Source organism: Sapajus apella, unplaced genomic scaffold (genome assembly GCF_009761245.1).
Source record: "Sapajus apella isolate SASKATOON/1434 unplaced genomic scaffold, GSC_monkey_1.0 scaffold116, whole genome shotgun sequence".
NCBI lineage: Eukaryota > Metazoa > Chordata > Mammalia > Primates > Cebidae > Sapajus > Sapajus apella.
In genome coordinates, this window is record NW_022437056.1 from 1,901,540 (window position 1) to 1,926,976 (window position 25,437).

General features: G+C 40.0%; 1 protein-coding gene across 3 annotated transcripts in view; it reads right to left on the minus strand.

The window, feature by feature from the left end:
- CSMD1 (CUB and Sushi multiple domains 1) overlaps window positions 1-25,437 on the minus strand; it is a 2,101,842-nt gene that overhangs the window by 254,813 nt on the left and 1,821,592 nt on the right. For all 3 annotated transcript variants that reach the window (XM_032260320.1, XM_032260321.1, XM_032260322.1), the window contains 4 exons: window positions 23,902-24,020; window positions 19,940-20,009; window positions 15,616-15,732; window positions 6,571-6,780 (listed from right to left, as the gene is read on the minus strand). In XM_032260320.1, coding sequence (XP_032116211.1) covers window positions 6,571-6,780; window positions 15,616-15,732; window positions 19,940-20,009; window positions 23,902-24,020 — 516 coding nt within the window. The remainder of the gene's footprint in view (window positions 1-6,570; window positions 6,781-15,615; window positions 15,733-19,939; window positions 20,010-23,901; window positions 24,021-25,437) is intronic.

Genomic DNA, 25,437 nt, shown 5'->3' on the forward strand with positions numbered 1-25,437 from the left:
TGGCCTTAGGCAATCTGTCCACCTCAACTTCCAAAGTGCTGCAATTATTTTTAATATAGTCAAACAGGGGCAATTTGATCTTCCAAACCAACTAATAATAATTCTGCAAGAGCAAATGAGGACATAAGAAAACACTAATAAAAATCTGTTGCATACAAATACTTTATTAACACAGAGTTTTAATCCAGTTATATAACAGTTACATGGTGTATGTATTACACTGTTTTTCCCTCCAGGCACCTTTTTAAAGGAACCGGCTTCTTCCCCTTTAAATCATGCCCTTGAGTGAAGTGTGCTAATCACATTTCTGACTCTGTGACCCAAGTTGGGCTAACACGTGGTCCTCGTCCACCTGGTCTCAGTGGCTGGACTTGGGCACAAGCTGTCCCACCAAGAACGTGTTGCCAAAATGATTAGCAATTGCAGTAGAGGAAGCAGGGGCCTGTTCTTGCTGAGCAGGGCATGGTTAGACTGAAGATACATCATCCATGTGTATTAGAGCAGAAAAAGCTATGAAAATCAGAACAGAGGCAAACAGAATTCGGGTGTCACTGAAGCCCTGGCTCCAGACCTGCCCTAGTCTACACAGCTGTCACCTTGCACCATTTTTTTTTGAGATGGAATCTCGCTCTGTCACCCAGGCTGGAGTGCAGTGGTGTAATCTTGGCTCACTACAACCTCTGAAGCAATTCTTCTGCCTCAGCCTCCCGAGTAGCTGGGACTATAAGCGCGTATCACCACGCCTGCCTAATTTTTGTATTTTCAGTAGAAATGGGGTTTTACCATATTGGCCAGGCTGGTCTCAAACTCCTGACTTTGTGATCTGCCTGCCTTGGCCTCCCAAAGGTCTGGGATTACAGGCATGAACCACCATGCCCGGCCCACCTTGCACTTCTTTACTACACTAGTTTAAAGTCAGATTTCTGTCATTAACAATCAAAGAGGGCAGACTCATGGGGAACGTGCTAGATCTTTGTCCCTCATCTTATGGAAAAGATCTAGCCACTAATTGATGGGCCTCATCTACGGAGCCCAGGTTAGTCCTAGAATTGACTCTATTTTTGCCATTATGTGTAATAGTGATACATGTTGCCTATGTGTCACAGAGAGGAAAGCCAACTATTCTTTTATTTTTTTTTTGAGATAGAGTCTCACTCTGTCACCCAGACTGGAGTGCAGTGGTGTGATCTTGGCTCACTGCAACCTCTGGCCTCCAAGGTTCAAGTGATTCTCTTGCCTCAGCCTCCCGAGTAGCTGGGATTACAGGCACTCGCCATCACGTCCAGCTAGGTTTTATATTTTTAGTAGAGATAGGATTTCAACATGTTGGTCAGGCTGGTCTCAAACTCCTGACCTCAGGTGATTCACCTGCCTCGGCCTCCCAAAGTGCTGGGATTACAGATGTGAGCCACCACGCCCGGCTGACAACTAACTAATTCTTATCCTTTCATTTCCTCCCTTCGGGGTTTCTGGTAGCAATGTAAGAGATGGAATGAAAAGAAGAGAATAACAGTACTGGCGTTGATAATATTTTTGCATCACTGTTTACACCCAGGGTACACTCATAGCTGTTTGCATACATGGGTAGGACCACCAGTGCCTGAGGTAATCCTTGGGGTCATGTTTCCTGAAAGCAACTGCAATCCCATCATCCATGCCGAATTGGCACTTCTTTGGCTGAAAGCACAATCCTTTAAAGAAGCCCCTACAAAATCCAACATTACCAAGACTGGACACATGGTGTTGGTGCCAGTATCTGCAGTGACATAAACTGGCTGAGATGGTTTTTACAATTTTTTTCTATTTAATATACATTTGAATTTAAAATAAAATTATTTTTTTAAGTTGATTATTTTAATTGACAGATAATTGCACATATTCATGGGGTACATAGTGATGCTTCAATACATATAATCTATAGTGATTAAATCTGGGTAATTACTACATCTGTATGTTCATCATCTCAAACATTTATCATTTCTTTGTGGTGGGAATGTTGAATATCCTCCTTCTGCTGGCTCTGTGAAATTACGGGATATATTGTTCTTAACTACAGCCACCCTAAAGGGCTACAGAACACTGGACCTTATTCCTCCTGTCTAGCTACAGTTATTTTATCCTTTAACAGAGATTTGCTAGCAATATCGGCAATGAGTAGGGACTAAAAGTCACTTCGGAAGCCAGAACACAGAACTGAACCAAATAAAGGCAAGTCCTGCACAGATGCTTCCAAAATGCATATGCAGCACAGCAGAAAGTCCTTTAGCATCTGGGGGAGGAAAACCTCAAGTATGGAGCTCACAGGTATGCCCTGGGGACCAATTACAGCAAGGCACTGCACTTCCTGCTGAGTATGGAGCAGGTAAGACAGAAATGACCACCACCTTCATGCAGTGTATCATTTTTAGAAAGGCATCTTTTAAACATAGAAATACAGTTGTCCCTTGGCATACACAGGAGGGTTGGTTACAGGATCCATATAAAATAATGGAGCATTTTCATAGAATCTAAGCATATTCTCCCATATACTTTAAGTCATCTCTAGATTACTTATAATACCTTACACAATGCAAATGCTGTGTAAACAGTTGTTATTCTGTATCGCTTAGGGAATAACGATAAGAAAAAGAGCCTGTACTTGTTCAGTAGAGTCACAACCGTGTGTTTTGTATTTCAGAATAGTTCCAAGCTGTAATGCTTAGATCCATGCCAGCAGAACCCCTAGATGCAGAGGGCTGACTGTATACAATAAATTGCTAGCTTTAATAAGCCCCAGTGTATGCCTGTCACTTTAGGTTCATTTGCACGGCATTAAAAAACAATATCCCGTATCTCAGTGACTTAAAATAAGACAGCTTCCTCCTAGCTCCAGGTGAGGATGGCAGGGGACTCAACTCCTGTATATACTCAGGGATGCAGATGACTGAGCCGCCATCAGAGCAAACTAAATTTTGGCTCTTCATGGTTTCATCCCAAGTGACATGCAGTCCAATTTCATGAGCCAAAGCAAGTCGCACCACTACACTTAATTCGGAAGGAACTTCTATCCTGAGTGCAGAAGTGAAGGGAATGGGAGAGATTTGGCGGGAATGCTCATGACCAACACACAGGGCGAAGCACATCTGAAGTGAAGCTTCCGAATGAGGAGACCTCACCTGCCACAGCACTCAGAGATGAGCTACTCCAGGGTATGACATATAAACAGCTCTGAATGACTAACCAAGGAGTGGTGGCGGAGATGGAGAACACTGCGGGCTGAGATTGCTACACATGAAAAAGCTCTGAGGCAGAAAGGATTGCAGCTGTGGAGACATTTCAGAAGGAAAGTGAAAATCAGGAGCCAGCATGAACAATAGCCTGGGAGACTGGGCTCCTTACCTATGTTGAACGGTGTCCTAAAATCCAAGAAAGAATGGTGAAGGCTTTCGCCACAAAAGGAATAAATCTGGTCTGCTTTTTGGAAAGAAGAGAGAAGTTGGAAGAGGCAATCTGGGAAGACTTTTAGGAGTTTGGCCATTTTCCAGGAGAAAGGTCTGAGAGTAGCTAGGGCTGCTGGTGGTGACACAGGGAGGCAGCTGCAGATTCCAGGGACATTGTACCTCACACTTAGTGAGATGGGGGGCCTGGAGGATAAGCTGGGAAGGAAAACTGCGAGCTCAGCTTTGGACACAGGTTTCAGTGTCTGTGTCATTCCCTGTGGAGGAGGAAAATAGACATCTCATCCTGCGGCTTGCAGAAGATTGAACTGGAGGCATAGGCACACACATTATCAGCTATGAATGGCCATCACAGCCTTTGAATCCAGGAGTGTACGTGACGCTCATGGAAAGCACATGATGGAAATACAGGAGGATTCCAACCTCCTATATAGCTAAAGTCAGTTAGAAATGGTCAAGGAAACAAAGAAAATAAGAACTCAGCCAGAAACAGCAGAATAATCCAGAGATTTTGTGATCCCTGAGCCCAAGAGAAAAGGTGTCAAGAGAAGTGGCAGCCATGCTGGATGTCACCAGGAAACATGAGAGGAAGTGTGCCTTTAGGGCTAGTGATGTTAACTTCTCCTGAAATAGAAGATCTTGTCCTTAGAAGACACCATCATGTTAGACACCAGATAAGTAGATAGGAGAAGCAAGAAACAGGTGTGGAAATTGAGAATGTTTACATAACTTTTCAGGAATTTTGTTTTAGAAATTAGAAATTGGAGGTATATAGGAGGTCAAAAGTACATTAAAACTATAAATAGATGTGTATGTGCGAGACAGAGAGAGAGGGAGAGAGAGATGAGTTCTATTCGAAATTTCTTTCTTTTTTCTCTTTCCTTCCTTCCTTCCTTTCTCTTTTTCTTTTTTTTTTCTTTTTTGAGTCGAAGTCTCATCCAGTCACCCAGGCTAGAGTGTAATGGCCTGATCTCAGCTCACTATAACCTCCACCTCCCAGGTTCAAGAGATTCTCCTGCCTGAGGCTACTGAGTGGCTGGGATTACAGGTGTCTGACATCACGCCTGGCTAATTTTTTTATTTTTAGTAGAGACAGGGTTTCACCATGTTGCTCAGGTTAGTCTCAAACTCCTGATCTCAGGTGATCCACCTGCCTCAGCCTCCCAAAGTGCTGGGATTACAGGCATGAGCCACTGTGCCTGGCCTTAATTACCTTTAAGTAGGGTGTACATTCTCTTCCATTGAAAAAGAGAAAGAGCAGAAAACGAGTGCACACACAAGTAGATCTGTATCCACTTTGTTGTGGGAAGCTGCTTCCTCTCTGATTTCTCTCTCTCTCTCTCTCGTGTTTCAAATAGGGAATGATTAGTGAGTGATACTGCTTGCTACAAGTAAGAAAATAAAGATGGAAAACAATGAAAGACACCGTGTGTTCACATGAAAATGCTGGCACTGTCTACAGGCATATTGCTCCTTGATTTAGCCTTTAGTTTTCCCTCTTTTTTGCTCCTACGTAGATTTTTAGTTTATCAGAGCTCAATCCTGTAAGTTGATGTCTATATTTTATATTTTAGGTGAGACTATACATAATAAGATCTAACAGTTCAACATAAAATACCAACCCCTTTCAGTAATAAATATCAAAGCAATGTTTTTGAGCATTCTGTGGAATTAGGGAAACAACTGATTTAACTATAGTAAAAAAAAAAAATTAGGCTCTAGATTTAACATTTTCAACCTTATTTGATCTAGCAATATTCAAGGAAAGGCCATACAAATTATTTTGTATAAAATAAAAATGTTGAACTGTTTCGCATGTCAAAAATGCTTTGATGATGCAAACTTTTCTCAGAGATTGCATATTTGAAGAAATAAAAAAAGTATAAAGTTCAATCACTGATTCTGTTTTCTCTTTTTGTGGTGAAATTTGAACATGAATAGTGCAGGTAGCTGTTTCTTGTGCTAAGGCAAAGCGTACATACCTGAGATACAACAGCCCCCCTACCACATGGATCAGCACCCTGTGCCACAGGACTGTGTCTTGAAGGGACCAGAGCTCGGAGGGACACAGTGACACATGGGAAGACTATGTGACAGTGAGACTCTGAGGTTGGCACGCAGATGGCTATGGCCACTGGAGAGGGTGTGTGCAGGTGGGATGGGAGAGCAGGGAAGCTTAGGTAACAGAAATACCTGATCATGCCCTGTGTGTTTGTGAAGCTGCCTTTGCAAAATTATAACTTAGGAAATTGTGACAGTGAAAGAAACCACACCTAAGCGACTCCATCTTGCTTCTAATCTTTAACCTGTCCTTGTTCATTCCTGGGCATAGACCGAATTAACTTTAGGAAGGAATTCAGTTCTTCGTTTGACGCTGACACAAAACTGCTAATAGCCGTTTCCCGAAAAGACCCTTATTTTACCAGGGGATCAGTCTGTCTTTGCAGGACTAACAAATTAGCTACAAGATTAGAAATTATGGTTTAAGGGTCATGCAGCCTCTGGCTCCAAGACTGTGAACCTCCCCAAATCGCTCCTGGGGATCATATTGTTATTGTAAAGCCTGAGATCAGTGCTTGAGATATTTTGCAGACCCTGAACCAGATGGATCAGATGACACCAACCAGGCGATCTGGCCCAACCAGTTCTGCCATCGTACCCAGGAACAGAAGACAGCAAGAAAAACTCACTTCAAACTCCTGTGATTCCATCTCCAACCTGATCAATCAGCACTACCCACTTCCCAAGCCCCCACCCACCGAATTATCTTTAAAAACTTAAATCCCTGAATGCTGGGGAGACTGATTTGAGTAATAATTAAATTCCAGTCTCCCACCCATGTGGCTCTGTGTGAATTACCCCTTCTCTACTGCAATTCACTTGTCTTGATAAATCGGCTCTGTCTAGGCGGCGGGCAAGGTGAACCCAAGGTAAACCCATTGGCAGTTACATCTGCATCCTTATCTGTTTTCAAAATCAGCAAGTGTTCCACTACTGACCAGAAACCAACATTCCACCAAAAAATTATTCCAGTTCTACAAGCTTTAAACCAATTAGGGAGATTTATATTTAGATACAATGTAAATGTAAGAAGCATATTTAGATGTGGTTTTTAGTTGTTGTTGTTCCTTACCTTGGTAGGCAAGTTTAAATCCTTGCCGGTTTTGCGAGTGGTCACTGTAAAAGTGGATGAGGGTTTCATGTGTTGTACTCAGCAGGGCCATGGGGAGGTCCGTGCCGCTAAACTGTCCGATCATGGGGCTGGTGTGGTAAGGTCCATTTTGAATCTCGAGGAAGTCATGGTTGGCTTCGGTAGAGAAGTTCAGAAACTGAATATGTGCACCTATGGAAAAATACGCAAATTAAATTAAAGTTCATATCAAAATGCATAAAATCAACATGCGTAAAAGTGACTGAAGTGTTAGCAGTCTTCCTGGACAATATCCCTCTGAGAGAGAACCATGCTGTGGAGGACGGCATTCACTCTGGATGACAACAAACCTTGGCTCCATCTTTCTTCTGCCACTCTCTGCTGCATGATCTTTTCCCACGAAACTTGTGTCCACAAGTCAATTTATTTGTGAAATATGAGTATTACCAGCACCGTGCTACAGAACTACACAGGTAGAATCTTTAGAACAACAATTAGCATAAAGGTGCATGGGGTTGATTTTGCCCAGTGGCTTTCACAATTATTACCATCTTAAATATGAAGTTGTGATCATCTGTCACATCACCCAAAATCTAACTGATGGCTTTATCAAGAAAAAAAATTGGTCTTAAAACATGCAACAGATTGTTTTTGTTGTTTGTATTTATTTGTTTCGTCTGTTTTCCTTGTCCCATAGTTCTACGCAACAAATTTTAAAAGTGGCTTTTACATGAACTGGATGTTCATACCATAGCACAAGTTTTATTACTTTAGCAAGTGATCATTTTCCATTGTGTTATGTATGCAAAGCAAACTATTGATGTTTGTGAGAAACCCAATCCAGTAACTCCCTCCATACCTCTCACAATTAAATCTAATAGCCTGGCACCGCTCAGCATACCAAAAGACCTTTCAAGTGACCAGTGTCTCTGATATCATACTGATCTGTGAATTAAATAAGCCATGGCTGATAATTTAAAAAGAACCAATAATAACAAATAACAGTTGTTTGCATTGCAGTAATTTTTTTGAAAATTTATTTGACTACTATGTCTTAGTTATTCTAACTCATTTAAGCAATTTATGTAGAACTCCAAAGACATTAGTCTTTGCATAAATCCATGCAGTTTAGCTGGGCTGTAAAACCTAAACTGAGCCAACTAACAGCTGTTGTAGAGTGTTATTCATATATATATATATAGCTTTACTCTGCATGATTCTTGTTTTTGAGAGATGAAAACTTTAAAAAAAAATTAATATGTTTCCTAGATTGGGAAAAGTAAAGATAACAACTACATGGGTTATCCTGCCTAACTATAAGTGCAGAAAAATATTCACACAAACATATCTACTCAGGTATCAAAGGAAAACACAGTTGTCAAGGGCCAGTACTTTGTAAAAAGGAGGAAAGAAGTTCAAATGAAAAACTGTAGGGAAGAAAAACCTAAAATCACTCAACAAAATTTGAAGTCATACAAGAAAAACAACTTCATTAATTATGGAGAAACTTTGCATGGAGAAGCAAAAGGGTGAATAGTGCTTATCCCGGGTGGGCATCACATGAGGCCAGCAGCAGGCCCTGGATCTGATTCGCCAGACAAGGTTGTTGCCAGCACAGTAACCATCACTATGCTCATCATTTACAGGTGAGCAAACTGAGGCTCTGAAAAGTTAGCTGTCATGTCTCATGTCACACAGGAAATGGCAGGGTGAGGTTGAACCCTACACTGACTGGCAAAGTCCTCACTTTTTCTGGTTTGGCATGCTAATAGGCTAGACAAGAGCTGACAGTCTCATGATGGTAAAAATATTCCACTCTTCTAGCAGAAAATTAGTTTGCATTATGTTCAACCTCTTTCTAGACTGAAAGAGGATGAATTAAAAAAAAAAAGAATGTGAAAAACTTGAGGACATGGCAAAGAAGACAAAAGACAGATTATTAATAATTTAAACAAAATTTAGAATTATTTTTAGAATGAGTAACTAGATTCATAGCACATCATCCAAGTCTAGACACCAGGACTACATCACCAGTCAAGAAAGGACTAGCTCAGCCTGCGGTGGTCCCAGCCATTCTACCACCGTCACCTGTATATATAACCAAGGTGGAACAACCCTTTAAATTTATAACACTTCTGCAAATATTAAAATAAAAAATGTCAAATACTGCTGTTTGTCGAACAGCCACCAATGAGCTATTAACTTCTTTCTAAATTTCAGAAAATATTTTTGGTTAAAAGAAATTCACGAGTGAGGGAAAAAAAAAAAAGAAAGAGGAAGAGAAGGAGGCAGCAAGAGAGTGAGAGATGGAGGTGGGCAGAGAAGGAGAGACGGGGAGAGGGAGGGCCAGGGGTCTCTGTGTTCCTTGGTTTGGAGCTATCTCCTCCGTGCTCCATCACAGCTGAGCTCCTGGACTGCTCAGCCAGTGGCACATCCAGATCTACCTGTCCCCTTACCCACTGCTGAGCTAAAAACAGTTTTGTGGTATGGCCCACAAATCTAATACAAATTAATTTTGTTACAAATAAGCAAACTATACTACAGAGCAGTGTGTGTGTGTGCGCGCGTGCGAGCAAACACACATGTGCATGCATGCATTTGTGTACATCTGTGTGCACGTGTTTGTGTCACTGCCCTGTGGACACTGAATCCACGTGCTCTGCAGAGTTTTACAGACATCCCTCACGTTAATCACAACCAGGTAGAATCAAGAAACTCACCCAAGAGTAATTAAAAACAACCTGTTGAATTGCTGGCACATGTATGTATGTCCAGAGTAGCAGACAGAAAGGAAACCTGGGGCAAGCTTGGAATACTTAATATCTAATGATAGGGAAATGGCTGAAAATGTGCTCACTTCAGATGCGCATATGCAGACTTTTCATATATTTATCCAGAAACACATTTTGAAATTCATGAGCCAGCATAGTCACGAAAGATAACGTGCAAGGGGACCAGGGTGCAAAGAAATGGAGGATGTCCAATGTCTCAAAAGTACAGAGTCTAGGGAAAGTGGTTTTCTCCTGATTTGTAATTCAGCTTGAAAAGGAAATGGAATTACGACAATTATAATATCGTGAGCAAAATTACCCTTGTAAGCAGGATAAATTATACAGCCACATATCAAACTACCTAACATATATCGGAAAATAGAACAGAGCTCAGCTTTAATCTGGCTTAAAAATAGAATTATTTAGCTATCTAATTTTCAGCAAATTGCATCCAGTTTGACATCATAAAGCCAAAATGAGAGGATTAAAATAAGCACAACCTGGTTATCCTTCTCTTATCTCAGAGAGTACTAAAAATATACATTATTTCAACAACAACAAAAAATCTGAAAGCTTACCTTTGGTGGAATTTACCCAGCACTCTCTTATCCTATTGTGATTATATAATGAAAATTAAATGCCAGTGACAAGTCACCTGCACAGAGGATTTTTGCCTTGGGCTTTAACAAAACTTTGACCATGATCACAGAGTTAAACCCTAGTTTTTAGCTGATAGAACCTGTGAATATTACAGTACTTGCTCTGTTTTGTACCTTCTGTGTGTAATAAAAATATAGCAAAAGTGTTAATGCCTATGGAATTTATTGAACATTCTAAAGAATCTTTCATGCCCCTGTGTTTCTAGAAGCTCTGAAGGCATCGTAATTTTGGAGAACATTGTATACAATATTAGCACAGTACAATTTTAAGTATAAAAGTTAATAGGGCAAGGCAGATAGAAAGCTTGGTTGCATTTCTGTTAACTGTGCCCTTAGACACTCGCTAGAAAACAGACCAAAATCCTGAGTTGGTGAGCTCTGCTAGAGCATCACAAAACAATAACCCCAGTCTGTGAAAAGGAAAGAAAACAGCACAAAACTATCAGAGTTAGCCACTAGATAAAGAAACTAGAATTTGGTTTAGCTATCAAAAGCAGTTAGCACTTAAATGATGCCCTATGTCATGCATTTACAATACTTCAAAATAGCCCAAATGGGACTGATATTTTATTATATTCCCTTTAAAAATAAGGAAACAAGGTTCAAAAACATTTTGGTATCCTGTGCAGTCATTGGTATGACTAAGATTTCTACTCAGCTAAATTCAGAGCCCCAAATTGTGAGCAACCACAGCTTATGCTGCCAACTGCTCCAATCCTTTTGGCTAGAGTTCCCTGGGTTCTTTTCAGGGATGAGCTATGTGGTCTTACTGAGGCAGCATGTAGAAGACAACTGTCCCAGCTGGGGACGGTGGCTCAAGCCTGTAATCCCAGCACTTTGGGAGGCCACGGAGGGCAGATCCTGAGGTCAGGAGTTCTAGACCAGCCTGGCCAATATGGTGAAACTCCATCTCTACTAAAAATACAAAAATTAGCTGGGTGTGGTGAAACAGGCCTGTAGTCCCAGCTACTCGGGAGACTGAGGCAGGAGAAGCCCCTGAATCCAGGACGAGTAGGTTGCAGTGAGCCAAGGTCGTGCCATTGCACTCCAGCCTGGGTGACAGAGCGAGACTCCATCAAGAAAGAAAGAAAGAAAGAAAAGAAGGAAAGGAAAGAAGAAAGAAAGATAGAGAAAGGAAGGAAGGAAGGAAGGAAGGAAGAAAGGAAGGAAGGAAGGAAGGAAGGAAGGAAGGAAGGAAGGAAGGAAGGAAGGAAGGAAGGGGGGAAGGAAAGACAGCTGTCCCTTCCACACGAGACCAAAACAACTAATCACTTTTGCTTGTTTAAACTGTGGCTGGATCCATGGGAATGGGGTAGGAGAGTAGAGTTAATCAAAATAATTATTTGACTAAACTGGTAACTGCTTAAACCTTGGATTAGATAATCCATCAGGCAATCCTATGCTTATCCAGTTGTATGGGAAGATTCATAATATCCAATAAAATCCTACCAAAGTGAAAACATCACATATTTTTCTTCAAGAAACGGTAATAACGTCTTATATTCCAGATAAGTGTTATTACTCAGAGTAACTGGAGGAGCATGCTTACTGGTAGGACACTGCTCTGGGAATCCAAATCCCAAAACTGACAATCAAGGGAACAGATATGTATGGTCAGATACTAGAGATTCAATCTGAAGTCTAGAAATTACATTTAAGAATACTTTGCAAGAACAATATTTTTTGTAATTCACTTTGGAGTTTTGATTTGTCATGGCTCTTTTATACTCAATAATATTCTATCTCTATTTCCAACATGCCGAAATCTTATGATTTCTACATTTTTTTTTACACCAAAGCAATTTATCTTACATAAGTAATATTTGTAAGAATCTTGTGAAAATCTTTATGCATTTCTCATTTCATTTAGATTGAAAGTGCTCTTCTATAAACTGGAGAAAGGCTTCCTGAAGGAGTCTGACTCCAGCATCCAAGGAACTGGAGTTGTTTTGGGAAAATGCCAAGTTCACTTCCTACTCCAGCCAGGGGCACTGAGTCAAAACTTAGGAAATAGGCCATGGGAGGCTACATTGTAACAACACAAGAAGCTTCCACCAAAGCTTCTTGCACACAGTAAATTTGAGCACCCTGTGGGGGCATTTTCCTTGTTACTTAGGGTTGCAAGTTTAAGTAGATAAAATTTACAAAAAATCTGACATTTTCCTAGGGTCTAAGGTAGTCAAGCTTCCCTTAATGTCTGTTTCTTGATGAAATTTCCATGATACTGCAAAGGAAACATTGTTTAAGATGGTTTCCCAAACCTCAGAAAACAGAGAAGGGGAGAGGCAGAGTACTAATAGCAATGCACCATTTACACACTTACAGGAGGGGCCAGTTAGCTCTACCATGGTTACTCATGTGAAATACCTACCACATGACTTTTCTCAGTATTAGGGAAGACATAACTTCAGGCTGTTCTTTTGCAACTGATTACCACAATCACACTAAAAGCATTATCCTGGTAAGAGATTTTTTTGTGTGACATTAGTTGAAATATCTGCCTAGTTTCCCAATCTCCCTGCTTGTCCCGTTAGAAAATAAGGGACCCTCTTCTGAGTTGTAACCACAGGAAATGTTCCAGAATCACTTCACAGTTTAGGTATTAATTAGAAGCAACATGAGAAACCAGAAAGGGGAGAAATCATAATTACAAAATAATTGTGGTCATCTCTGCTATATTCCCATTTTGTTTTACATAAGAAACTTCTGGAGTCAGTGCTTGATTTATAAGTGCAGGTGGCTAAGCTTGAACTCCAAACTCACTTCATCAAAATTTCCAAGGGTGTGATCTGATATTTGCTTATGATTTGGAGATTCTGAGGAGAGCTTGCTGACAGGAATAAGCTAAGGTTCAGAGAAAGAAAAATGAGCTGTGCAGTGCTGTGGATATAAATTGGGAATTGAACGGGAGAATCTGACCCAGATGAAATGTTCACATGCCTCTGGAAGTGTGGTTTGACATTTGACAAGATTCATGGCGTTGGTTTAAAAGTCATGTACGTAGAAAAGAGACTTGAAGGTCCAGGGGTAGCGGATATTACAAGGGAGAAGAGGCAGAAATTAAAGAAGGCTACAAAGATACCAAGCTAATTTACCTAAATGTTTTTAACTATAAAACAAGGTGGGGTTGAGAGCTAGATAGTAAAATTTCCTGATTCTGCAAATTGCTCTAAAATAATTTAAGCCCTAGAAAGAACTTTTACCAGGGGCATCATAATTCCAAATGTTGACCATGTCAGGAGACGCATCGCCATTCACATGCCTCTTCTCCCAATTTCTCACTTTATATCTATGACTATTCAGAGGCTATAAAATTTATCCCAGGCAAACCTGGTGCATTACTCAAATGTAATCTACAACAAATCATTCCGAAGCATACTTACATCTATTCTAAAAAGCCAGGGATACTATTTTGTATGCCTGTTGGATTGGGGTTTAAGTTTCTTTTCTCCTCTTCTAGATCCTCTTTAAACCCTCATTCTATGGAATACCAAACCTTTTAAAGATTTGCATCGGTTTAAAGACGTTATTTCATACTTTCTTTCTCATTTCAATCTTTCTTTAAATAATTAGTTTGTTTAGGTTTATAGATCCAAAATATGAATTTAGACAATTTGATTGCATTGAAGTTTTTTCCCAAATTATTCTCTTGAACAATAGTTTAGGAATGAATAAGAAAATATATTAAATGATACCCTTCCCAGAAATGATAAAATAATAACATTGGAAAAATATGTTAAGAAAATATTTATACCCACTCTATTCTATTCATAAATAGAATGTTTCTAGCTAGTTTTGAGAGGAAGGTGGCAAACATTTGGAAGAATAATAAAAAATATAACCAGGTGATTTTCTTGTTTGTTTCACTTTGTTTTTTTGTTGTTTATCACATGCCAAGCCCTGCACTAACCTTCTAGCCAGAATTATTTTATTTAACCATCGCCATAACCTTATGTAGCTATTTCAGCTATGGGAATGAGGAAGCTGGGGTTCCTGTGGACTAACTCATTTAAGAAAACCACAACTCCTTTAGGGATAGCTACGGTTTGCCTCAGATTTCTCTCATTCTCTGATTCTGTTAACGACTATAATAATTTGCCCCAAAAGGCTGGGATCCTTAAGAGCACTACCACTGCGGAAACCATCCAGGATTACACACATCTCTGATACAACCCTTAACCTCTGACTCCAAAGATTAATTCAACAAGTTCATGTCTCCACATCTCCATGGCAAGGACAATGTGCCCAGACTGGGAGAGCAGTGGAGCCAATGCTGCTGGAAGTTTTTCATAGGTCTCTGTTTCATTTAGTCCTCACACAATCACTGCCTTATGCTCAGAGAGATTATGACTGAAAAAAAAAAAAACAAAAAACAAAAATCAAACTATCAAACTGAGAAGGCTGGGAGAAATAGGGGGCTCCTATAATATCCCTTTCACAGAGTCTCTCCTTCCTTGACCACTGCCAGGTGTGGCCTCCTGCAGATAACGGGATAGTGGTAAACTCCACAGGCGTCCCCATCCCATCTAGCTGCCCCTCCTAGGTCCTTCTCTTTCCTTGGGGAACAGTCGTGTTGGCTGACCGCCTTTCCCACGTCCAGCGCCTGACCAATCTGCCCGGCCGTCATTCCGCCCGTTTATTCCCCGGCCATGCTCTGCTGAGCACGTCTACCCCCACTGCTCACTCCTGCTGCTACTGCCAACCTGCACACAGATTCTAAAGGCAGAAGCTCTGAATAAAGCATGCGGTCTTCTTCCAGGGCAGTGATTTCTATTTATGGCTGTACTCATTCATTCATCACTCAGCTAATATTTAGTACATAAGTACTCAGTTACTCTGCCCGAGGACGTTCACTGAGTACCTAACTTGGTCTACCTAGAGTGAATGCTGTAGAGAAAATCACAGGTAGGGGAGACCCAAATAAATGAATTAAAATATGAAGGAAACCAGGAGGCAGACAAGGAATGGTGTGAGAGGGGATCAAAATTTCACAAAGACTATGCATTTCTGAAGAGAGGGCAGAATGAGGTTCTAAAATACTACACACGACAATTAAATTTATGAATTATTTAAAGTGAACAACCTAAATGTTAATGACTGATATTAAAAACATATTTATAAGCCTAAAAACAATGTAATATATAATAAAAATGTATAAAACAATACTGCTTTTTGAAATTTGTTTTATAATTTAAAATGAGTCATAATCTTTAAAAAGTCTTCGAAATTATCCAGAAGAAACAATAACCGTGATTGACTTCCAGAGATAGATGAGGAAAAGCGTGATGATAAATAAAGAGCTTGATAATTGAATTAGGGATGCTACATTTTGCACTTCATGTGCACTACTACATTATCATTCAGCCAATTTAATTTGCCTTGAAAAGAGCTGCACAGCTCGATTGATTTTTCAAATAACTTTTCCACTCTCAAAGTTATTCTGTCAAAGCTTTATTTAAATCTGTAAGCCACTTTCAATTAAACATACAGTTACGTCAACAGAATAAGGCCTATTTTTTATTCTGCTTACTTCTTTCCAAGGTAGAAATGAAAAAAAATAAAATGATCTTTTAGGAATTAAAACTGTTTTCACTTACCATAGCCGATGGGTAATGAGATCTTCCAGGTGCAGTCTAAGTTGTTGGGGTAAGAACCTGGGAAGCCAGGGCTCAGGATCACACCTCCCAAGGTGCTCAGTGTCCCTCCACAGGTGGCTGTGAAGTAGACAAGATGTCAGTCCTGCAGGTCCTGACTTTCTCCCTGGAATCTCTGATCCAACCTGCTTCACTCAACTATGCTAAGAAAGAGCAAGTCTTCGGAGTTGAATTCTGCCCCTAATCACAGCACACAATAAGGTGCTGTGTGCCTCACTTATTTATGAGCTGAGCTCTCCCTCTTGACAGTGAACTCTGCTTTAGAATAAAGATCATTTTTCAAGATCTATCCTCTCCTTGTACTCAGAGGCTCCCAGTAAAGGTTACTCCATTTAATGTTTGGATTACAGTCAGGCATCAAACAGACTTCAGTTTATTAGCTGCTATTCATTGAGTGTTAGAATTAGTTCCTATTTATTGATTGCTGACTATGTGCTACTTACTGTGCCTACATAAGTACATTACATAGATTAACTCACATAACAACTCTGAAATGCTGGTGTTATTGCTATTCCCCTCTTACGCATGCATAAAGAAACCACGCCTGGAAGAGTTTAAGAAATCTGCCTAAAGTGACATGCCTGGTAAACAGTACAACCAGAAGGTCATTCCAGCTGCAACTGGTTCCAGAACCCAAGCTGCAGCCAGGACACTGGACTGTCAGAGAGCCTTTCAACTTCGGAATGTAGTTAACTGCAACCACGTGAGAGAGGGTAAAGTAAGTCCATATATCTTCCCGTGTCTTGGCGATTCACATGTTTTGCTACTGTATCTGAGGTTTGACTATAAAGAAACACGACTGATTTTACAACAAACATGCCCAGTGATATAGGTTGAGTCATTTGAAATTCCAATCTTTGACCATTTGTAACCTATTAAAATGGCAATTTCTTATATTCTGAACTTCACGTGAATGATGCCACTTCTTTTCAAGAAGTCCACAGGAAATGGCTTTATTCTTATTCTAACAATGCTCTCATTAAGCAAAATATTTTCAACAAATTATGTTCTGGAAGTACTCTTTCAGAGGCCCCCGAGGACCTGTAGTGAAGACTTTTTGTTTTTTAATCATCATCAAGGCTCAAACACTTTATTTGTAATTTGAGAAACAGCTGAAACTCAAGGCTAGTGAATATGGTTGATTGCTCAAGCCACGGCATCATATTCTGGATTTCAAACACCCAATAGGCTGAAAAATGTAAGTCACCAACATTTAAAAGTTTATTTTTGCGGTGTGAGTCATAATTCAGGAAAAGTCTTGCACAGCATCAACTGTGTTGCTATTTAAAGTATAATCTCTCAAGGCGACTTCTTCCTGGGAGAGGCCAGGCATTTGCAAGGCCAGGCTCCTGCCTGTATTTTGTCCATGCAGTTGTGGATTGTGCTGAAGACACACCAGTGAGTCTGAGTGGCATGCCTAAATACATTTAGCAGTAATACCCTTTCCCTTAGGGCTCACGTGACCTGCAGTGACAGTAGATATGTACATCCATCTGTCAGAGGTGTTCAACCACAGCAACTCCATCTTGAATAGGAGCTGGATGAAATAAGGCTGAAACCTACTGTGCTGCATTCCCAGATGTTTAAGGCATTCTAAGTCACAAGATGAGATAGAAGGTCAGTGCAAAATGTAGGTCATAAAGAGCTTCCGGATGAAAGAGCCTGCGGTAAAGAAGCGGGCTAAACCCACCAAAACTAAGATGGCCACAAGAGTGACCTCCAGTCATCCTCACTGAGGCAATCCCACCAGCCCCAGGACAGCTTACAAATGCCATGGCAACGTCAGGAGGTTACCCTATAAGGTCTAAAAAGGGAAGACATGAATAATTTCCCCCTTGTTTAGCATGTCATCAAGAAATAACGAAAAAAAATGGGCAGCCCGCAGCCCTTGGGGCTGCTCTGTCTAAGCAGCAGCCATTCTTTGATTCCTTTACTTTCTGAGTAAACTTGCTTTCACTCTATGGACTTGCCCTGAATTCTTTCTTGTGTGAGATTCAATAACCTGCTCTTGAGGTCTGAATCTCAACCCCTCTCCTGTAACACAACCACAGAGAAGACACGAATGAAAAAGGCCAAATGAATGACAAAAAAAGAGAAAACAAAAGAACCAGCACATGTGGTATTACTGAAATGTTCCTTTAGATTTTAGCATGATTTTCACTCACTCACACACACACACACACACACACACGGAAATCATAAAACACAAACAGCCATGTACATCTTCAGCTGAGGGCTGAGGCAGCTCTGCAGGGGGAGCTGGCCCAGGGCCTGAATGTAGACGGCGTCATCAACACAGATGTCTGTGTCCCACACAGGCTGTCAGTGTGATGGGAAACCAATCATGGGCCTGACCTCTGGGTTCATCTCCTGTCAAACACACAACAATCACCAATTTACTTGAGAGCTTACTTAAAACCACATGTAATCCCCCCCCTTTTTTTTTTTTGCTGTTGCTCATCTAAAAAACTACAAGTCAGTAGATAAGCATAAAAACAGAGCTCCCAAAAGATGCGTATCCATCTTTATTCCTTTGTGACATTTTAAGGTGACTGGGCTTGTCGTGTCTTAGATGGGTTCAGTGTCCATCTCTGTGTGGTTGTCACGTCACGGACTGACTTCCTGCCTCCTGCCTGGGAAGCTTCCTCCATGCCAGGCCCTTCTTATAGGTAAATAGCACACTTAGAGTTACTGGTAAATATGCTAAAACTCAAGTCTAGTAAATATGGAAGGCTATATTGTGCCCTTTAAAATGGCTAATGTTTATCCATATGGATTTGACCACTTTCTCCTGAAACACCATTTGGCAGTGTGGGGTGTTTGAAACTAACCATCTGGAGGTAAGTGGGTTCTGAGTGCACTCCCAGCAGTACTTGAGTGTTGGAACACTCTCGGGAACTATAACGACAGCACCCCCAGAAGTGTGACTATTACAATGACCCATGCTCTCTGATACTCATTCATTTCCCAGCCATTCTGTAATTGAAATTCTTGAGTGTGTACCATGTGCTGAAGGTACAGAGGTGAGTGGTGCATGTCTCTGTCACCTAAGTCTTTGGAGATTGTAGAAGAGCAAATTAAATAGCAATATGATTACAGCTCTGCAGGAAGTAAAGTCAGGCACATGGTGGGTGGTAGCCCAGGGTAGGGACGATTCATTGCACCTGAAGGTGGGAACCCAGACAGCACTGAGGAGAGGACACTCCAGTGCAAACTTCAAGATGGTGCCTAAACCCTCTAATAAATATTTTAATGCAATATTTGAAAAAATCAAAAGAAATGCAGAAAAATCCATGATTAACAAAATATGAAAATGTTAAATCAAGACAAGATCAGTACTGCTGATTTTTCCTTTTCGCTCTTTCCTACGATAAAGTTGGAGTATGGCTGAATATGGGAGCCTCATATAAGGATCCCACGGAGATAATTTAGGAGGGGACTGTGCCATGAAGATGGGGTACTGGGGCTAAGAATCCCAGGGGAGGATACACTCAGGTGGAGGGGTTGACAAGAGTCAGAAATCACTTGGATTTAGGTAGTGAGGGAGAGATTTAAAGTAACACCCAGATTTGTTGTTTAGGCAAAAAAAAAAAAAAAAAAAAAAAAAAAAGCAGGATACTGCTAATAGCATTCTCAAAGGAAGCAGATCCAAGAGAACAACATGTTTGGAGAAGCCCATCAGTAGTTGGAGGTGGGTTGGGGGTACAGAGTGTGAAGTAACTGATGATGATCCTGCTGGGGCAATGCCTGCAAGGTTGAATGGTCAGGTGCCTGAGACACAGGTAAAGATTTTTGAGTTTGGCTACAACATATAGGTGATGGGTGAAGCTGGGGGCCTGAATGATGGGGAGCAAAGGGTACCCTGCATCAGCAACCTTTGTATTGCTGGGAGCTTGGTTTTTCTGAGGCTAAAGGTCTACAGATAAAACTACTCAGACTTTTAAGACCAGCTGCATTCCGTCTTTGCCGCAAGTTAACAAACTGGCCTTCTGACAGGAATGTCATTTTGGTGTACTGCCTTGAGCAGGCAGTCTTGCCTCTGGTCTGTGCGGGTGACCCAGACAAAACAAGAGGAGAGTCGTTGCATCCAGTGGAGGGGATGCAGGTTCAGCTTGTCATTCTGCTCTACTGCATTATGGTGTTATCGTTATATAACACATGTTCTGAAATTAAGAAATTTAGAAGTGCATCATTTGAAGCCCAAGCGTAGAGCAGGTCTGTTCTTTCCAGCCTGTGCACAGCAAGAGTGAAGGAGCTGCATCCTTACCAATGCAGAGAGGAGATGGGTAGTTCCAGCGGCGAACGGTCCCTGGCATACAAGAGATGTGGGAACGGCCCTGTTTAAAAGAAAAGAAAACTCACATAACTAAAACAAAGCATTTAAGGATTAAATGTTTGAGAATATCTGTCATTTTTCCTTTCCTGTTTTAATCATAAATATTTCAAAATTCGAAATTTGTGAAATCTGTTTTAACTAATGCTTATTAGTGAGTCATATTTTGAACCAACATAGAAAAGTATCCATTTTCACTGTGTTTCTTCCTACTAAAAACAAAATCTTGCAATGTTCCTTTGACCAGACAATAATTCCAAGCTCCTTTCTGGTGATTTAAAGAAGACTACTGAATTGCGCAAAGTATGCATTTTTCCCCCATCATCAGAATGTATAGCTTTTGGCCTAAGAGGCTGAAAATAATTCGAAAGCACTAGGTAGTGATTAGAAGGGAAAACGTCAGCAACACAAGGCCTGCTTATGAAAACGTAGCTTCCGTGGTTGTCTATGGTTACAAGTCACATGGTTACCAGGGTTCAGCAAGCCACTGGGTAGGTTCTTGCTTTATCACCGTAAAACGAGCCTTCACATTCATTTTTTTCCAAGAAAGCCTCACACATTGTCACATCAACCTGCCTGAGGTGAAATTAACCCTCATTACTCAGGGTCTCTTTACTCTGTAAATATATGACGTTTTCAACTTTCTACTTAAAAAAATCTGTTCTAGTCTTTCCCATTGAAAAATAAAATCAAACAGCAGAGGGTTAAATTCAGAGACGTTTTGTGCTAACATCTCTGTCACAATTAAAGACAGGTGATTAGGGAGACCCCAGGGTGCACTCTATTTTTATTTTTTTCCTGGTTGTGACTCAGTGGCCTTATCAGTCAGGCTTGCTTATCTCATAAATTTCCACTTGCCACCCACAACTGGCATAGAGGCAATCGAAAAACAATATTTAATCTATGTTAAATAATTCCAGCCACAGTGGGAACGCATCAAACAAGAATTTGCACGAATGTAGTTATCAATAACAAACCGATTCCCTAAGCTCTCAAACATTTCATACTTAATCCATCTGCCACAAAACTAACTTTCTCATACTTCTTGATATTTTTAAAAGTAGTTATAGCAGAGAAGACTACATTTAATTTTAAAGAAGTTACTCCAGACAATTTTGTGCTGCTGACATTTATACTCTGTGTATACCCATTCTCTGATGCATTAAATTATCCTTATAAATTTCCTTCTGAAATAGGAGGAAGCATAAAGTTTAAAAGCCTCAAAATTTTTTCATCAAAGATTCCCCATAAAATGGTCATTTATTACCAATCTAGGTAATATTCTGCTATTGATTTTGATATAAACATTTCAGATGAGTGGTTCTAGCTACAAGTTTTCTAATGAATCAAAATAAGACAGGACCCTGTGCATTTATTTACTAGTGTTTACTCAAATGGGAATTTCCTTTTTTATATTTTAAAAGACCATAAAAACAATTGAGAAAAGATGGAAGTCATGCATCATTCCAATATTGGAGATTTAGTTTCGGCATCTGATGTCATGGCAGGCCCCTGAATCTCACTAGGCATATATATTTATAGATACTCACGTGTGAACTGTGCAGGGAACAATGGTTTCATACTAATATGTAATTTATGCATCTGTTGCTCCAAATATATTAATGTGTTAGTAAAACTGTCAGTTGTTGGCAATTAAAAAAAAAAATCCAGAATCCTTTTTTGCACGTGTGAATGACAAACAGCAGCTTGCAAACTAAAAGCTTGGCATGGTTTGTAATGAAGAAAAGAAACACAGCTTAGTTTGCATTTGAAAAACAGAGTTAATGGACGCTCTGATTGGACTGCAGAAGTGCGTCCGCGGCCTGTGTCCCTAAGCAGCGTATTAAATAATCCATAACAAGAAATTTCTCTAGTAAAGATTTAGTTCTGTTTTCTTCTCCGAGATCTGTCATAGCATCACTTGAAAAAGAATGCCAACAGAAACAGCAAAGTCTCACCATCAAGTAGAAAAAAGATGGACATCCATGAGCAAGGGCAAATATTAAAGGACAAATATTTGGGTATTTGAGGGATGAGAGGAAATGTGATATTTACCTGATTTCAAGCAATTGTAAAGCAAGCCCCAAACAAGGCGCAAAACAGCATGCCAGTACAGACTGAGGTGCTGCTCTAAATAAGACCCTTGAGATATGAAAGACAATTCCTTTTTTTTTCTTGTCTTTAAAAAAAAAGACAAGGTCTTGCTCTGTCACCCAGTGTGGAATGCAGTGGTGCAATCTCGGCTCACTGCTACCTCCACCTCCTGTTTCAAGTGATCCTCCCACCTCAGCCTCCCAAGTAACTGGGACTACAGGAACGCGCCACCATGCCCAGCTCATTTTTCTATTTTTTATACAGATGGTGTCTTGCTATGTTGCCCAGGCTGGTCTCAAACTACTGCATTCAAGTGACCCTCCTACTCTGGAGCCCCAAAGTGCCGGGATTACAGATGTGAGCCACTGCCTCCGGCCTACCATAATTATTTCTATCATAGCACCTGGTCAGGAATGTTGTGTCTTAAAAGTTCAGCCTAGATAGCCTGAGAGTGTTTGATTACAAGCTTATTGAGGTAGCCCAGCTTTCAGGAGTGTTTACTCAGCACAGTTTCCATTACAGAGACTCTCATTCTGCTGCCCATCTTTTTGCAGAGTTACAAGAATTACTGCAAAAAGTAATTGATACCAAGGTGGTATCATGATGTTTAAGTGGTAGGTTTGTTCTTATGAAGGTGAGTTTATACGTTGATACTGGTTTATAGTAACAGCAACAATAGTTTTCCTTAAGTGTGCTAGGCATTTCACAGATACTCTCTCTAAGCCAAACGCAGACATTACATGGCACCCACATCCCACGGTTGATCAGGAGCCGTGAGGTTTTGCATATAAAGCACTTGGTGATGCACATCTTTAGCATTCAGTATTTTCCAGCTGCTGTTCTTGCTCTTACTTGATTCAGTGCTACACAATATTTACCCCAACGTACGTGCAGAAATTGAATTCTATGCAATGTGCTATTTCACTGCTGTAGTGTTGCAACTCTACGTATAAGAACATGGCTAAAAATTTTCCTTCAAAATCTATCAGTTTCAATGTCATTATAAACATGCAGCTAAAATATTCTATTACCTGAGTTAACTGAAGAGTTGGAACGTCAATAGACTTATATATTTCTCCTGACTCTAAGAGATACATGTTTTGATTACCAATTTTTATTGCTGGCAGGGATAATTATATGTTAATTATGCTAAGTGATACAAACTATTCTGAGAGTGGGCTTACTCAGGGTTAAACTAGAAAATATTAATAATAAGTGATAAATAAGAGAAAACGACTAATCTTGTCATACATTAGACTATAAAATATTCTTCAAAACTTTTCTATAAAAGCTTTTTATATACAAGGTGTTAAAAGTTCATCTAAAAACTTCTACTTAGTAGTCTTTAAAACTTACTTGAATGTTTCTTTTTGGTGCCTTATTTACCTAGCCCAAGTGGGCATTAATGATGAATGGAATGCTGAGAACAGTGTGCAGAGTAGGGCATGCACATGACTCAGAAGCAGATGTAATCACTGGCTGCCAGGAGAGGACTTTCAAAGAGGCAGCGTTGATACTTTGCCCCTGGAATGCTCTCTGCATAGTTATTGGGAACACATACCTTTTGAAATTAAATACTTTTGAAAAATCGGATGCTTAGCTTTGAAAGACTGCTTTATCATTTAAAGGCTGTTTCCAAAAGATGACCAAAATTCATGATTTCACAGGAATAGTATGATTCACAAACTGAGTGAGGAAAACCAAATTTGCTTTCTGGGTGCAAAGCGAGGGCTCTGGCTGGAAGCAACCAGCACAAAGATGACCATGTGTGTGGCGATCCTGAGAACTGAGGAGGCAGATACCTGCAAGGTGTACCCAGGCTCGCACTGGAAGGAGAGCACGTCGTTCACCATGTAACGATCTCCAATTTTGATGCTGTTGCTGGGGAGGGCTGGCTCTTGGCATGCGGCAAGACCTACAGCTAGAAATGCAAAGACAAATGCTAGAAGTTATACAACATAAACAATATTCTTACCACTTGAACCACCAAAGTCTCTTTCTTTTGCTGTTCTTCTGTAGAAATAAACAAAGGCTTAATTCTTTCTCTTGTTATTCTACCAAGAAGACTTTAAGCATCTTTAAATCAGAGCTAATTCTTAAATATTAAATTATCTCATGTTCATCACATAGTGAATCAAGGCTTTGATTTAAATAACGAAATTTGTTACTTCCACATTGGGTATAAAAGATCCCAACTTCAATATATACATACTGTTAAAAGGTCTTTCCAAAATTGCGTTTTTATTATACGTAAAACTACAGGATATTGTCCTCTTTTGTTTTCCAAACATACTTAGCAGTCTTTATAAAAAAAATTAGGTATGAATATGGGAATGCTGTTATTCTAGAAAGAATAATATGAGAACAAATATTTTATGTTCAGTTTCTCTCTCTCTCTGTTTCTTTTAAAGATAACAGAAAAAGATCTCATAAACAGTCTGTTCTTTGTTAAACAGGAACAGTATTTACGACCCTGAGACTATAATCCCACACTTTCCTCGATGAATTGCATTCAGTTAAGACACTCAAAGATTTTTTTTAAAGGCATCATATAATATTGGAACTCAGCCTAAAGTATCAGATAAATTATTATTTAATACTGAAACCTCTCTGTATAAATCCTTACCATAAGAATAAACAAGATATGCAGCTATAGTATTTTATAGAATCAAAAATGTATTTTGGTTTATCAAAAGGTACAAACTTTACATTATGAGATGGACAAGTTCTGAGGATCTAAAGTGTACAGCATTGGATGTTGATGAATATATTAATTCATTTAATTTAAAAATGCATTTGAAATGGTGCTAAGGACTTACTGAATACAAATAATTTATTCCATTATTTTAACATGTTATGATGCAATTGTGGAGGAGGGCTTCTCTAGGTAGGCCAGCTTCACATTCCTTACATGAATTTGGATTCATACTTTAGTTCTTATACTTAACACGAACATGAACCAACTTATCAGATTACTTAATTGACTGGGACTCAGAAGTAAAGCTGGGGTAGAGGAGGGGAGAAGGACTTTAGCTGATCAGAAGCAAAAAAAAAAAAAAAAAAAAACAGCTGGAAAACAGGTCCATGCCGGGGTAGCCACATGCTAGTAGTGGTCCCCAGGCACAGTGAAGATACAGCTGCCTGCACTGTCCATGGGCCTTGTCCCCATGCAGGGCTCTGCTCTGAGGCCAGTTGGCTTTCCCTGCTCCATCACTGCTCCAGTGTCTCATCAGACTATACTTTCAAAAAAAAGAAAAAGAAAAAAAAAAAGAAAGAAAAAGAAAAAGAAAGAGAAAGAAAAAGAAAGAAAGAAAGAAAGAAAGAAAGAAAGAAAGAAA